At 46.5% G+C, this 15,763-nt stretch overlaps 1 protein-coding gene across 10 annotated transcripts in view; it reads left to right on the forward strand.

The window, feature by feature from the left end:
• TBC1D1 (TBC1 domain family member 1) overlaps nt 1-15,763 on the forward strand; it is a 224,923-nt gene that overhangs the window by 138,178 nt on the left and 70,982 nt on the right. For all 10 annotated transcript variants that reach the window (XM_055588261.1, XM_055588260.1, XM_055588252.1 and 7 more), the window contains one exon: nt 334-473. In XM_055588261.1, the coding sequence (XP_055444236.1) occupies nt 334-473 (140 nt within the window). The remainder of the gene's footprint in view (nt 1-333; nt 474-15,763) is intronic.

Below are 15,763 nucleotides of genomic sequence, written 5' to 3' on the forward strand. Positions count from 1 at the left end.
TTCACCTTTAGGCCATTTTTCTTTTCTAAAGTGGCATCAAGAGAGGCCCAGTTGGAAGCTAAGGTCCATGGAGTGGAGTTTGTAATATTTTTACAATAAAAATAAATTAAGGACATGTAACCATAGTCTACCATAAAGAGCACCCTTTTAGAAAGCAGTTCTGTTGGACTGCTGCCCCGCCACCAGCTTGATTGACACCTGTGATTATCTAGTTATATTTGCTTGTACAGAGATAATTTATAATTTAGTGCTTTGTTAAAAAAGACAAAAAGTCAAGCTAAAATACCTGCTTGTATCTCTCCACCAGTCATAAACAACTGTCTTTAATTTTAGGGACTTTGAGTCCAAAGCTGACCACATCAGCGATGCCAGCAGGACCCCTGTGAAGACACGGAGACACTCGTGGAGGCAGCAGATCTTCCTTCGGGTGGCCACCCCCCAGAAGGCCTGCGAGTCCCCCAAAAGATACGAAGGTGAGGCCCACCCCGCATGTGAACCTGGATTCCGGCTTGAGTTTTGTGTTTGGTGAAAAAAGAGGTGAAATGAGATTTCAAGTTAAAATCATCCCCCGATTTTAAAGTTCCCAGGTTAGGAAGTTCAAATGCCAATGCCTGTCACTGTTTTCAGAGGATCCCACGTTCCCGGAAGCCTGTAATAGCATTCAGCGGCTTACAACACCTTGTGTTACAAACAGTGCTTCTGCTGAGCCTCTGTGACTACCCCTCCCCTGCCCCCCTGGGGAATGTTGGGAGCTCAACTCGAAGCCCCCATGTCCTTCCTTCTCTTCCCAATATGTTCCCAGGCTTGTCTGTTTTCTCCCTCTGCATTCAAGGTGTCAGTTTATACCCTGCCTTAACATGGTGGGTTTTTGACGTACCACCACCCCACTGGTCACACTTGTGCTGCTTTGTGCCTTGTTGATTGCTGTCCATCAGTCTGGTGTCACAGGAGGACTCTTTCTCATCATCTTTGTGCCCTCCAAAGAAATGCATGCAGACCTCAGAGATGCAATAAGAAGAATATCTCAGTAAAGCGAATCACATGAATTGTTTGATTTCTCAGTGCACATAAAGGTTATGTTTACACTGTAGTATAGAGTAGACATTACAGTGCAGTCTTTTAAGTGTGCAATAGCATTATGTCTAAAAAAGACACACATACCTCAGCTAAAAAAATCTTGATTGCTAAAAATGCTAACCATCATCTGATAATTCTAGGTTGCCACAAACATTCAGTTTCTAAAAAAATGCAGTATCTGTGAAGAACAGTAAAGCTAATAAGCACAGTAAAACAAGGTATACCTGTATGTGTGTTCATGCTAAGTCACTTCAGTTGTGTCCAACTCTTTGCAACCCTATGGACCATAGCCTGTCAGGCTCCTCTGTCCATGGGATTTTCCAGGCAAGAATACTGGAGTGGGTTGCCATACACTCCTCCAGGGGATCTTCCTGACCCAGGAATCCAACCTGCGTCTCTTAATGTCCTGTGTTGGGAGGCAAGTTCTTTTCCACTTGCATTGTGAGTGGTATAGAATGTGCTAAAGTTTATTTTTAGGCTTTTGTATGTTGAGTTATAATGTGAAAGAGGAGTTTAAATGAAGTTCCGTTGACTAAAATTAAGATTTTTCTTTGCCCAGTGAGGTCATAAACTTTGAACAATAGATATTTGCTTTCCTTAACATTCCTAATCAGAAAGTGTTACAAAAGCACAGTGAAACAGTCACTCTCCAAAGATTACTTGAATTCCTCAGATTTCAAGATTGCCTGTAGTGTAGACTCACGCTGCTTTTTGTCTCTTAGGACACAGCCAAGGCTAATCCGAGGGTATTCAGACTAGGTTCCATGTAACTGTCTTGGGAGGCGGTGTGACTGTTGGAGGAAGCCTTTCTCCCTGTTCCCTCCCCACTCACTGTGGTTTCTTCTCTCTTCCTCCCCACCACTCCCCCCCAGAGTTCTTAATGTTAATTTGGATCCTGAATCTTCTGCCAGATTAAACAAGAACCGGGTTTGGGCTCAGCTAGCTTTGTGATGTAAAACATGTAACTTCATTTGTACTTAGTTCTTCTTTGATTATAAAATGGTCACAGTAGTGTTGGCTCTTCCTATCTCATGGAATTACATTAAATTATAAATGTGAAAGTACTTTGAAAACCTAAAGGCATGTCAAATGTAAAGTGGTAGCATTTTTGTTACCATTATTGAGTTTGGAGCACTGATGTGTTTAGGTTTGTATACCGATGTTTCCTGGCAGAAACAGTGAAGGGAACACTGGATTTATTAATTCAGTGTGATTTAAAAAATTTTTAGTAAATTGAGTTTATTTCAATCTATCATTTTAGAAAGTTTTAAAGATTTTATTTTCATGTTGTAGATTGCCTACTAATGTTCAACAGCCAGATTGTGTAATCTAGTTCTCTCCTTTTTAAAAAATTCTGTTCTTAAAATTCTAAGGCAGAGGGGTCTGCTAGGGTAGGTGGCGATAGAAGGGTGGTGGCCATTTCACCAGGCAGATAAAAGGCACAGCTCCTGGTTGGAACTTTGGCCTCTGTCTTCAGGCCCCACCCTGGTGCCACTCTGCTCTGGTGTTGGAAATAACCCGAGTTTCTGGACAGGATGGACACTCCTATCTCCCAGTTGGTGTCTGGGGGGACCTGAGTCAGTGCTGGTGAACACTTGGTCCTCTGGAGAACCCCAGGATAAACTGGGCCAGGAGACAGCACTGTGGGCAGCATGAGAGTGTGTGATCTTGTGTCGCCCCAGCACCTAGAAAAGGGATGGGCGGAATGTCTCTGTCTGTGTCTGAATTCTCCCTTTGAAAGTTAAGCAGGAAACTTTTAAATCAGTTTTGTCTGGAAATATTGTAAGAAATGGATAATTAACTCCACGTTGTAGTCTTACGATGGTCTTTACAGGAGACAGCATTTTTGAGTGACTTCTGGACACTGAAACAGCTTGCCAGAAGCATGCAGGGGATGAGATGGGATCTGTGGTTATTGCCCCAGAGGTCAGAGCACTGGGCAGATCCATCCAATACCCTGCACACCGGGCAGCATGGTCTCCAGGGAACTGGGAACCGAGTGCTTGGTGTGTCCATCTCCCCTTCTGGAAATGGTGCTCAAAATAGCACCCCAGTGTCCGCCTGCCAGGCCCCCAGGGTCACCTCCTTGTTTGTAGGAAAGTACAGAGGTGGTCTCTTCGACATGGTCTGAATGGTTATGAGGATGCACTTAGGGAGAGAATTGAGGGAAAGACTGAGAGCTCACTCAGGTAGCTGCCTGTGACAGCAGGAGCAGAGTGCCTGGTCCAGGCCCCAGCTTATACCCTGGGGGCCATGGTCTGGAACAGCCTATCTAATTTCTCACCTGTATTCATTAGGCCTCTTGCCACACTGATTGAAATAAGGGAGTGTGTTGTTTTTACTGACAGTGTGAAAAGTGTTCAGAATTCATAATGTTAGAAAAAATCAGTGGTGCAAATGTGTCTGGTATAGTCACCACTCTCATGTGGAAGTCACTCTGGTGGTCCCACTGGAAGCTGCTCTGGCCTCGGCCCCTCCACCAGGGGGGCGCTGTGGAGCTGCTCACCCACATCTTCCTGCCGCTGGAGCTCTGGGGGAGCTCTGGGCTGAGCAGTCAGGGTTTGATTGTCTGCGATCGTGGTGAGCTGGTGGCCAAGCCTTCTGGCCGGGCTGCTGTGAACAGGCCCCCCTGCTGCAGAGGGCTCTTCCTTCGTTTGGGGGAGTGGAAGATGGGGGCAGAGAAGAGACCAGAGGGACGGAGACCCAGGAGGGGACCCTGACCTGTGCTTTGTGATCGCAACAACAGGATAACAATAATGGCAGACATGGAGTTCCGCTGTCTGACAACAGGGCCCCCATGTGGCCGTGGCTGTAGTATGTGGGGACTGGTGGGCTCGAAGTGTGTATGATGTCTTTAGTGTATTCAGATGTGTAACACGTACTGACAGTGTGTTTAAACACTCAGTGCAGCGGCCAGGAGTGTGTTATGGGCCGTGGACGACGGTGTGAAGCAGCCTGGCTCACTCTGGAGTGGTTCTGAGCTTTCAAATGAGCTTCCTTAGGTGGAGCCACACAGAATGCACTTACTTGCACTTCCTTTCTTCATATGACAGAGTGTCATGGGGGTGCTGCTTCCTCTGAAAGTCTTCTCCAGGCTGACTGCCCTCAGTCCTTCGCCTCAGCACGGTGTTACTGCCGAGTCCACTCTAGTCAGAGTCCTGTCCCTGAGCATAGTCGGCCCCCGAGGGACCCAGAACCCAGCTCTGCGTCCCTCCGTCTCCCACCCATGCAGCGCATTCCTCTCTAGGTAATCAAGGTCACTTTTGTAGCCTCTCTCTGCTTTGGGTGATTAACTCACATTCTTGACTCTTACCGTATCTTGTCCTCTGGGGCGTGAACTGTTATTTCAGAATTGGACCGAGTCCTAGCTGGTGTTGGTGGAGAAAGATTTCTAAGGTAGTGTTTATCTAGTTCATACCTGTGAAGTGCTACAGCATCATGCAGCCCTTTGAGGCTGTTCTTGAAGCTCGTGCTGGTGGCCAGTGCATTGTGGCAAGCTGTGTAAAGTTAACGAGGCTTGCCCTCGGTGTCTCTCCGTGATGGAACAGTACTGCTCGCTGCAGGCTCTGCCCTCTGCTCCTACGCTGCCGTCCTCACTGACTCATCAGGGCCCAGACTGTGCAGCTGCTGTTGGCTTTCCCACTGCCTCCTGCAGGAAGGTGTCCCAGGGACCCTGATGCTGCATTGGGTGACGGTCACGGCGCAGTGTCCTCCTGGCCTCTCTAAGAGAGGCTTCTGCTTGGAACCCTCATGCTCGCCATGTGGGCTCCCTCCTGAGGCCTGTGCTCGGTCTGTTCCCTCTGCCTGGAATGCTTCCTCCCCGCCCCCCTCACCACCCCCCCACAACCCCCATGAATAACCTCCCACCTGCTTCAGATTATTGCTGAACATCATCTTTTCACTGAGGCTGCAGCAGCCACTCTACTTCAAGTTGCACCCCCATCCCTTCAGATTTTCCTCGTCTCCTTATCGTGATTTTTTCCATAGCATTTCTCACTTTGAAACATATTCTCACTTTGAAACATTCTTACCCATGCCCCACGACTCCCATGAAACCGCACCCCAGGCTGGAAGTTGGGTGTGGCGCTGTGGGCCTGCTTCTCTCTGCATGGGGTGTTTGTTTTCCGTCTGTCCCTCTGTTCCGTTGCTGGCCAGGCAGCAACACGTTTCAGAGCATTTTGACATACAGGCTTGCCTTCAGTTAATCATCTTCCCTCCCCACATGTTAGCCCTGGGACTAGGGTGTGCTGGGAGGGAGGTTGATCTCTTTATATCTGTCTGAATTTTCTTCTGGCAGATCATCTTTATTCTCTGCCACTGTCTGCTTCCCAACCTTAAGGTGCAGAGAGCAGCATTTCCACTGTGGCCTGGGACCACTTAGGCTCACATACCCTCTGTGTGTTTACCTCCAGCTATGAGACCTCCAGATCCACAGGCAGTTGAGGGCCCCAGAGATCCCTGCATCAACCAGACCGTGCCAGGCAGAGTGCGTGCTGTCAGGGGTGCCTCTGGGTGTCTGTCTGCTCCGCTTGAGGGGGGACCTGCGGCAGCCCCGGTGTCTGCAACCCGTGGCATGAGGGACACAAAAGTCTGCTTGTAAGGCGCACTTAGCAGATGCCTTTTACAATGTTTTAGGCTCTCAGAGCAACTGTGACTACTTTGTATTTATATTCTGGTACTGCAAACTTCAGTTAAACAGACAAGTTAACCTTTCTTCCAGGTAAAAAAAAATTGAAACAGGGATATTTGTACTGTCCCATCTATTTTGTCCCACTTAGAAAATACTAATAAAGCAAACTCATAATTTAAAAACCATGGTATTTGCAGAGCAGTAAAGATAAGTGAAGGATAAATAGAATTTTCTATAATTTTGGGGTTCTGATTTAAAAATTAAAAAAAACTTTTTGGCCACACCCCATGGCAAGTTGGGACAGGTATGGGTTCTGACCAGAGATTGAACCCTCTGCTTTGGAAGCATGGAGTCTCAACCAGTGGACCACCAAGGAAAGTCCCCCTGATTTTTATAGATGGGCTAAAACCTGGAGAGAAATGTGTTGGTGACTAGGGAGTGTGACTCCAACTAAATGTATTGTAAAGAGATAGGAAGGGACAAGGCCAGGCAGTGTGGACAGAGGTGGGGAGATTAGACTGAGCAAATACTGCCTGAGAGTCAGCTTGTCCCATACTCAGGGGTGTGTGACTTTGTGCAAAATCCCTATGAAATAATTGAGTTGCAGGTATCTGAACTTTATGTTCGGAGACCTATCTGAAGTTGGTGGACTTCAGTTATTTTACATTTCGAAATTTACTTAGAAATATTTAGTAGATCCATCATAAATATTCCTAAATCCCAGGCTTTTTTTTTTTTTTTTTAACTCAACATAGACTAGTTGGTCTCTTGTAGGGATTCCCACTTGAAGTTATTTTAGCAGAGTCCAGCAGGGTGATTTCCATTCTGACCCCCAGAGGCAGTGGAGTGGATGGGGGCTCTCTGCTTTTCAGCTGGTAGGTCATGTCAGCAGCACCACTGCATCGCAAGGAAACTGCAGTAAAAGTGGGGCCGTCACCAGTTTGTACTTGAAGAGTGGTGAGGCAGACGTTTTTGTGATAAGACAAACATAGGTAGATCATAAAGCGGAATACTAAAAGCTGTGTAGTGTTTTACATTTAAAGCAGAGTCTTCACTGATGCTCTAAATTTATGGCCACTCATGGCCAGTGCCCCAGGACCCCTAGGGAAAAGGCGTTCTCTCTTCTTTGTGTTAGCAGTTCTCTGGGTGAAAGGTTTGTGAGAGACTGGGTATGTGGAAGGTCCGTACTTGGTAAGCTGTAAACTCGAAGACTGAGGGTGGTGTGGGGGCTCAGTGAGATCTGCTGCAGGGCAGAGCCCTGAAGGCTGGGTGTGTTTAAGGCTATACTTTTAGGGCAGACATAGCTGTTCCTGTCGCTGATGTCTGTATAACGGCCCTTTGTCACTCTCAAAGCCTTCCCACCATTGGCCCCACCACAGGCTTGCCCTGAAGGCACAGGCGGCAGGGATGCTGTCACCCCTCAGCTGGGAGTGAACATACCTGTAGGTTATGTGGCTTTCTCCAGATCATGACCTAGAACAGCACTTCACAAACTACCATTGTGCTCAGAGGCGTCTGGTGATCTCCTAAAGGCCGATTCTGGTGTCTGGATCTGGTGGGTCCAGAGGGTCTCAGTTTCTGACAGGCTCCCTGGTGATACTGATGGTCCACTGTGAGTGGCAGGCACTTAGAACCGCGACTGTGGTCCATCCAGCCCAGACCGTCTAGTCCTTGGTCAGGACTCCTGTTTGTGTCTCCTCCTGTAGATGACCCAAGGCCTCATCCACGTGTGTCGGACCTCAAATAAATCTAGGTCATAAGTGACCTAGATTTTTTGAGAGGATTTGTGCTGCCTGGACACGCAAAGAGTTGATCTGGTGGGAAAATGGAGTGATACAAAACATGTGGTAATAGGGATAAAGAAGAGTCTGACAGCGTGCCAAGTGAAGCTAAACATATGGCGTCTGCCTCGTCCCTGCTGCTCCGCTTGCAGGCGAGCTTTGTCTCCTGGGCGGCCCCGGGCACAGAGGCTGCGCAGGTGTTTGTTTTCTTAGCTGTGGGCTCTGACCTAATCGTCAGGCCTACAAAAAATGCTGAAAATCAACTTCTGACTAGATGTTCGGTAGTAGAAATAGTCCATGGTTTTTCCTTCTAGTGTTTCATACAAAAAAAAAAAAGAATTCTTTGTTGTTAAGAAATGATTTTTTAGGTAAGTCCCAACTATGGAAGGAGGAAATTCCTTGACTTACCTCTGTGTGCCAAGGAACAATTTTAGTCTTGGTTCAATGCCTTTCATTTAAGCATTTCAGGTTATACTGTGCATTTACCAATTTTGCCAACAATAGAAGCAGTCAAATTTTTACATGTCTTATTTTAAAAAAAGGAAAAAGAAAACTCATCTAATATAGATCAGACTTATTGATTTGAAACCCATTGTATAAGTAACTAATCCAGTGAAGCTGAAGTTCAAAGGGTTTTTTTGTTGTGAGTATAGCTGTGTCAATATGCCTGATTTATGACACAGTTAAGTCAGTTGGATTAGATATTAGATGTAAATAGTAATGGCAAAACCAAGGGGTATAATCAGAATCCTCATAATGACTATTTTATATCGTGAAAAATGTAGAAACTGTTGTAGTACTATGATTTATTTTATATTGTTCATGGCAAATTTTCAAAAATTTATATGCCATTGGGAAATTGTAACAGATGGTGTAAGTAGAATAACTGCAAGTAGGACTTAACTGGAACCTGTAAGCGTCACAGTGACCCTTTGTTTTGATCCCCAGTTCCCAGCATTCACTGTGTATCAGCCACACGGGGAGACTTAGCATGTGGGCCTCAGCTGCCCCTCTGCTCGCATCATCTCAAGGGGTGAGGATGGGCCATGGGCTTGAATCCTCCTGTCCTTTTAAACCCACCCAAAACATTCTAATTGTGGAACCGCTGTTTTAGTTCAATGTAAGAGGATGACTGCAAGGAGATCCAACCAGTCCATTCTTAAGGAGATCAGCCCTGGGATTTCTTTGGAAGGAATGATGCTAAAGCTGAAACTCCAGTACTTTGGCCACCTCATGTGAAGAGGTGACTCACAGGAAAAGACTCTGATGCTGGGAGGGATTAGGGGCAGGAGGAGAAGGGGACGAAAGAGGATGAGATGGCTGGATGGCATCACTGACTCGATGGACGTGAGTCTGAGTGAACTCCGGGAATTGGTGATGGACAGGGAGGCCTGGCGTGCTGTGATTCATGGGGTTGCCAAGAGTCAGACACGACTGAGAGACTGAACTGAACTGAACTGGAGAGGATGACTTGAGGCACTGTTACCACTGGGTGGCAGTGTTGCTCCCTGTGTCTTGCTGGCCCTTCTTTCTTTTTTCAATCCCAGAAAAGTGTGCTTTCTTTTTTCCCGTGTTTTTGTTTTTGGTCTTGTTTTTGTTATAGTATGTACCTTCCTCGCTGATTTGCAGCTTATTTGAATAAGGAGAGTACCTTCTGAAATCGAGATGTTTTTCTTTCATTTTCCACAAGGTTTTAGGGAGCGGCAAAACAAGGAAGACAAAAATAGTCCCTGATTGCCAGAGACACAAGACTTTCTAACATTGTTCTTAACCTACTTTCCATATAATTTTGCTTTTCTGTGGTCGATACAGACTAGGTTCAAGATAAAATACTGCATGCCAGGAATGGACTGTTCATGAATTTCAATAGTTTGAAGCTACTAGATTTTTCTCCTTTAATTGTGCTTTTTGGTACATCATTATAGGTGGGGAAGCCACAGTGAATGGCCAGACTTGACCTCAGTCTGCTGTTTTTGAGGCCTGATATCAGTTGTAAATTAGCCTGATTGAGCCTTTCCTAGTCAACCGTTGGCAGTTAAACAGTCAGTCGTTACACTTTATGCAGAGGTTGGCTCTGAGGGTTGATGGTGTTGCAGAGACAAAAGTTCAGTCTCTGCTGTTGGTAGGAAGGGGACGGAGGGCCAAGGGCTTGGGCACCCAAGGTCCTGGAGTCGGGAGACCGGGGTGCGAATCCTGCTTACAGCACCCTGGAAACTCCTCCTCAGAGCTCATCTAACTCTGAGAGCCTGTGTGCCTTCAGGATTAGAGTCCAGAGTCAAAGATCTTGATCTGTCATCTTTGAACTTTAATCTGTGGATACTGGGGAGCCACTGACATTTGTAAAACAAGGAAATGGTAGGTAGTTTGAAACTGTTCTCAGGGGGATATAATCTGTAGACATACCTGAACCTGAAACAGCCTCAAAATTGGGGCAGGACTAGGGTGAGGCAGTCAAGTGCTCCGAGTGCAAATTTTAAGGAGGCACTCACTTTTAGGGCCCTGCAAGTATGGACCCTGTGCGCATATGACCCTGACAATGAGTGCCTCCTTTATATTTTGCATCCTAGGGGCCCACCTTCCTCACCCTACTCCTGGTCTTAGGTGGGTGTACACTGCTACCCTACAGCTGGGACACCGCTGCCTGGGAAGTTTAGATTAGCTTAAAGAGGAGTCCTTGGCAAGAAACTCGTGTTTTGGGGTTTTTTTGTTGTTTTTTTTTTTATACAGCTTTATTGAGCTAAAATTCATATATTATACAGTTCACCCATTTAAAGTATACAGTATATTTTTCTGTATTTACAGGGTTGTGGAACCATTGCTGCAGTCTAATTTTAAAACACTTTTTGTCCCCCAGGAAGAAAGCCATAGCCGTCACTTCCCAAAACCACTCCCCTTTCCCCTAAACCCGAGACAACCACCCATCATCTTTCTGTCTCTGTAGATCTACCTGTTCTGGACATTGTATATAAACAGAATCATGCAATATGTGACATGTGGGGCTTCTTCCATTTAGCGGTGTTTTCAAGGTGCATCGTGTTATGTGCGTATCGGTGCTTCATTCTTCTATACGGTCAGTTACTACTCCATTACATAGACAGACCTCAAATACAGTCTTTTACCTTTGGCTCTAATGTGCCTGTGAACTTTCATGTGCTTAGTGTTGTGTGGTCACACACAGAGAAAGGGTTTTAATGGTGAGTATGGAAGCTCCTTCTCTGGGGGGTTTGAGTTGTCACTCGTAATTCTGACCTTGGGGATGGTTAGGCCAGTGAGGGTGGGTGAGCCTCTGTACTGCTGGCCTTGTTTGCCTTTCTTCCCCTGCAGACTGAGGGGAGAGTGTGAGTGTGGGGTGGGGGAAGGTGAGGGTGGGGCTGCCTCCGTCGGGGCTCCCACAGCTCTCCCATTCCAGGTCAGCAACATTGGTCCAGGGCTGCATTTCTTTCTACCGTCCTCAGACTGTGTGCCCGGAATCCCTTGGAGAAGTTACGGAAACACAGAATGCTGTTCCTCATTCCTGAAGTTTCTTGGTGGAGCCTAAGGTTGTGCAGTGCTTATAAGTTCTGGGGACCACACTTTGAGGTCCTCTGGATGTCGCAAGCTGCAGCAGCTGATAGGCAGGGGTACATCCTATTCTGATATAAACTCATGCCAAAAAGCCCTCAGTGGTTGTTAGTAAAATAAGTGGGTTGAAAATTAGAAATAATGTTCTATGGCGGATTATGAAATAACCAATAAATCCCATATTGTTTGCAATAAAACTCACCAAACATCAATAGTAGCCATTGAAATTATCCTTATCATGTATTGAGCATTAGTGTTTGCACTTTCACAGAGTTAGATGGTAATTCTCACACTGACTCTATGCAGTCAGTACTATGCCCAATATTTTCGAGGAGAGGAGGCTAGAAATATTGGATAACGTGCCCATAGCTCCACAGCACTTAGTTCTCACAGCTGCGATTCCAATCAAGCTATGCTGTGCTCTGCTTAGTTGCTCAGTTGTGTCCAACTCTTCGCAATCCCATGGACTGTAGCCCGCCACATTCCTCTGTCCATGGAGATTTTGCAGGCAAGAATACTGGAGTGGGTTGCCATGCCCTCCTCCAGGGGATCTTCCCAAGCCAGGGATTGAGCCCAGGTCTCTTGCACTGTAGGCAGATTCTTTACCGTCTGAGCCCCCAGGGAAGCCTAAGAATACTGGAGTGGCAACCTATCCCTTCTCCAGGGGATTTTCCCGACCTCAGAATCAAACCAGGGTCTCCATCATTGCAGGCAGATTCTTTACCAGCTGAGCTACCAGGGAAGCCCCCAGTCAAGTTGGCTGTATTCTAAATCCAGTCTCTTAATCACAGTAGGGAGCTCTTGACAGTTTTAGGAATAAATTATCTAGAGTTTTGACTGGTTTACTCACTGAAGTTAGGGTCTGTGTAGTAATAAGCTGCCTTCGAGTGAAAGAACAGTTCTTATGTGGAAAGTATTCTAGAATTAAATGTTGTTCAGTTGCTCAGTTGTGTCTGACTTTGCGACCCCATGGAATGCAGTACGCTAGGCTTCCCTGTCCTTCACCATCTCCCGGAGTTTGCTGAAACTCATGTCCCTTGAGTCAGTGATGCCATCCAAGAGTTAAGAATTAAATGTTAACTCTTGTTAATACAGTGCATGTTTTGGGCATTATTTACTGGTAACTCTAATTTGTGAAAAATAGAATTAGAGTCTTCTTAGTTGACTGGTTTCTATTAAATTCATATATTTAAATGAAAAAATGTCCCTGCTGGAGGGAGTGAGGCAGGGCGGTCCCAGCAGATGTGACTGAGTAGCCCCAGCCTTAGAGGTGTAGGTGCACTCACACTCTTGGTTTTGTAAAATTCAAAGAGAAAACACAGGGATATGTTGAAGTGCTTCCTGAGTGGATTTTTTTCCAAGTGAATTTGTTTTATCACTTTCACATAAGTGAAAATATTTACAGAATAAGTACTAACAAGATTTTAAACATCATTCACCAAAGTAGGAACACTGTAATTACGGTCTTATATAATTCTGAAAAGAGCTTGGAACCCCAAGTACACATTTTATACTTGTGAGAATAGTGGGTTTCCCACAGAAAGTTGAAGTATTGTGCTTCACTTCCTGTCCAGGTGTGTTAGCTTAAGAACTTTTGATTAGGGACAGTTCTGGCGATGAGAGGTTATAGTCTTTCCTCTGTGGTTTGGTTTTTGGAATTCTCTTGCAGTAGCATCTTCCCTGAACAGTTACGGAAGGGACATTTTTCTTTTTCCTCTTGGTGTCCTGTTGCCAAGACTTGGGCGGGATATAGAAACAGTTGGCTGTTTCTGCCCCACAAGGCTTCAGATCATGGGGCTTATTAGATTAGAAGCCATTGGTGGGGATACCTGCATTAACAAAGGGGTATATCTTCTGTTTCTGTTTGCAGAGTGGCTGGTGTGGTTTTGGTTCACCATTCTCCCTAAGAGAGATCTCTGCACCGCCTCTTAGGAGTTTTCTCCCATTGTCCCTAACGCTGCTGTCTCAGTCACACCTGGTGTCTGTCCCAGAGTGTGGCAGGCTGTGCACCGTTAGACCAGATGTTTCAGCAGCACAGGGAAAAGTTACCGGGTTTCCATTCATTTGCCCAGTTTCCTCTCTGCGGCCATTTCTACCATGTTCAGCCCCTCCTCTCCAGGCACCAGATTTTTGACATCACTTAGAGATTGTGTCTGACTGAATGTACTGGAGATCCTGCCACACTGGTGTGACTGGGGGTTGGGAGGGAGGTAGGTTTATTTTTCTCAACAGGAAATCTGGATGATGATAAGGCAAGGTGGTTCCCTGTCTCCATGATGTTCCCAGGAGGCTGGGGTCCTTTCTACTTTTCTGTTTCATCCTCTTGGGTGCCTCCTGGTCACAGCGTAGCTGCTCCGCCTTGGGCTTCCCCTACAGCTCCAAGCAGAGTGAAGGAGCAAGCAGTGAGGACAGCAGAGTGATCCCTCCGTATCAAGAGAGCAGGCTGTTCCAGAGTCACTGGAAGACTTCTGTGTGTGTCCTGGTCACCCGTGGCTACGTGGCAGCTGGGCGACACTGGTTCTTGGCTGAGCACGCGGCCACCTTGTGCGATGCGCTCCGGATGAAGGGTAGAGTGGACGTGGAGGGAACCTTGCCTGGGCCGAGTGTTTTTCTGCCCCAGGTGTGCTGTCCTGCTTCATGCAGCGCAGAAGCTCCTCTGCCCACACTCGGGCACTGACCAGTTCCTTATCCTTTCCGTCCATCCACTTCCAGATCACCGTGACTTCTTTTCTCTCAGGCGCAGTCAGCTTCTGCTTTCCCACTGTTCCTTAAGGTTTGTGTTTGTCCCTGTTAGACTGGTGCTTGCTTTGTCTTGTGGTTCTTTGTCCCAACCTTCAGATCTGATCCGTACTGTCCAGTATGGTAGCCACTAGCTACGTAGAGCTGTTTAAGCTTGAACACAGATGTTTAATTTCACACCCTCAGCCCATTTCAGGTGCTCAGGAGGCACGTGTGGCTAGCGGCCATGTATTGGAGAGTACAGCTCTGCCCTCATGCACGTTCTCTTGGGCCCCTCGGAGGTCTCCCTTTGCCCTGACTCCTCTCGGAACCGCAGGCACGGCACTTGACAGGTGGTGCTTGTTCTGTGTGCCCTCACCACTCAAGGAGTAGACTTCGGGCTGAGGCAGGATATTCTGCAACTCACCTTGCTTCTAAAATGATCGTTACTGGGTATATAGGAGTTGAGTCCACTGCTTTCAAGGAATCTTGAAAGTAAGTCGGAACTTTGAAAGTTGTCCGTTCCATATTCCTTATTTTCCAGATGAAGAAGCAGACTGAGAGAGACAAAGGGGGGCCCACTTAAGGTCAAACAGATAGTCAGTGGTAGAATGAACTATAATTGTGGTTCTTTTTCCATTAAACAAAACCTAATTGATTAGTATCACCAACCTGTCTGTTTTCCCTAATTAAGTTCTGTTCTTGCTTTTTCTACCTAGCTAGTTGAGTGAGCAACAGCAGCAAAACTAGCTTCTTGAGAGAAAGTTCTTTCTCACTCTTGGCTGTCCTCAGAGGCCCCCTGCATAGATGCAGTGCTCAGAGGATGCTCAGAAAACAGATGAGTATTAGCCTGTCTTAGTCAACCAGTGATCACTTAGTTGCAAGCATCAGAATATGACTCAAGCAGCTTAATCAGAAGGCGGCTCATAAAAATCAGGATAAGGGCAAGAGCCAGGAACTAGGTCACTGTCAGGAACCCAGGAAGTCTTTCTGACTCCCTGTCTTTGGGATCATGTAATTCTTCTTTTTTCCTGGTCTCCTCTTCATTCTTCATACCAGCCTTCCCAGCTTGTCTGTCACCGTAGTCAGCCAGCCCCCGAGTCCATATGACCTCTTAGCTCCAGAGGCATCCAGTTACTGGCTGCCTATCTGTGTTTTACTCTAGATTTTTCCCAGAGCTGACTGGCCCAACTCATGTAGCTCATCCAGGAAGGGGGGAGGGGGGAAGCCTGGTACCAGCCCAGCAGTGGGGACCCACCCAGGGTATCACCTGGGCTGTGGGGAGGAGAGGGCACAGCCTCCAGCCACCACAAGTCAGTGTGTTCCTGTTAATTATACTGCTCACCCACCAAAGGCAAAACCAGGATGGTGGAAGTAACAGGGACTCAGTAGCTTGTTAACAGTTAATGGTCTTCTGAAAGTAGGTGAAATTGTGTGTGGGTAAGTATGTAAGTTTCTTACTACCAGAAGTACTGGGATGGAAAGAAACTGAGTAACTTTCTGTCAAAGATTTCTCTGCTGGGGATGTGGCTTGATTGATATATTCACCCAGTAATAAGAATTTGGAATTCTTAGAGCAAATAGTTTTGATGCAACTGAACAACCGAAAGTGGTCAGGGTCCCTGGATGAGGTCAGGCTAGTGAGCCATGCTGAGCTTCCTGTGGACCTCAGATACACGGTGTGTGTGAGAGCCAGCCTCCGGGCCCTCTCAGTGCTGCACCCTTCGGGGGCTTATTTCTGAAACCCAGTTCCAGCTCTATGAGGCAGGGACACTGTTGTGTCCTGGTTCTGCGACCTGGCACAGGGCTAGGTTCATAGCTGGTGCTCAGTTTCTGTTGGGTGCAGGGCTTTACGATTTTGGAATGTTGACCAAATATGGGTATTTTATTGTTAGCTACTCAGACTGTGTAAAAAATAACATATACATGGAAAAAATACAAAGAAAGCATACTGATATAAGTTTTCACAAGTTTTAGTCATCAGTGATATTTTTCC

Source organism: Bubalus kerabau, chromosome 7, assembly GCF_029407905.1.
Source record: "Bubalus kerabau isolate K-KA32 ecotype Philippines breed swamp buffalo chromosome 7, PCC_UOA_SB_1v2, whole genome shotgun sequence".
In the NCBI taxonomy this organism is placed as follows: Eukaryota; Metazoa; Chordata; class Mammalia; order Artiodactyla; family Bovidae; genus Bubalus; species Bubalus kerabau.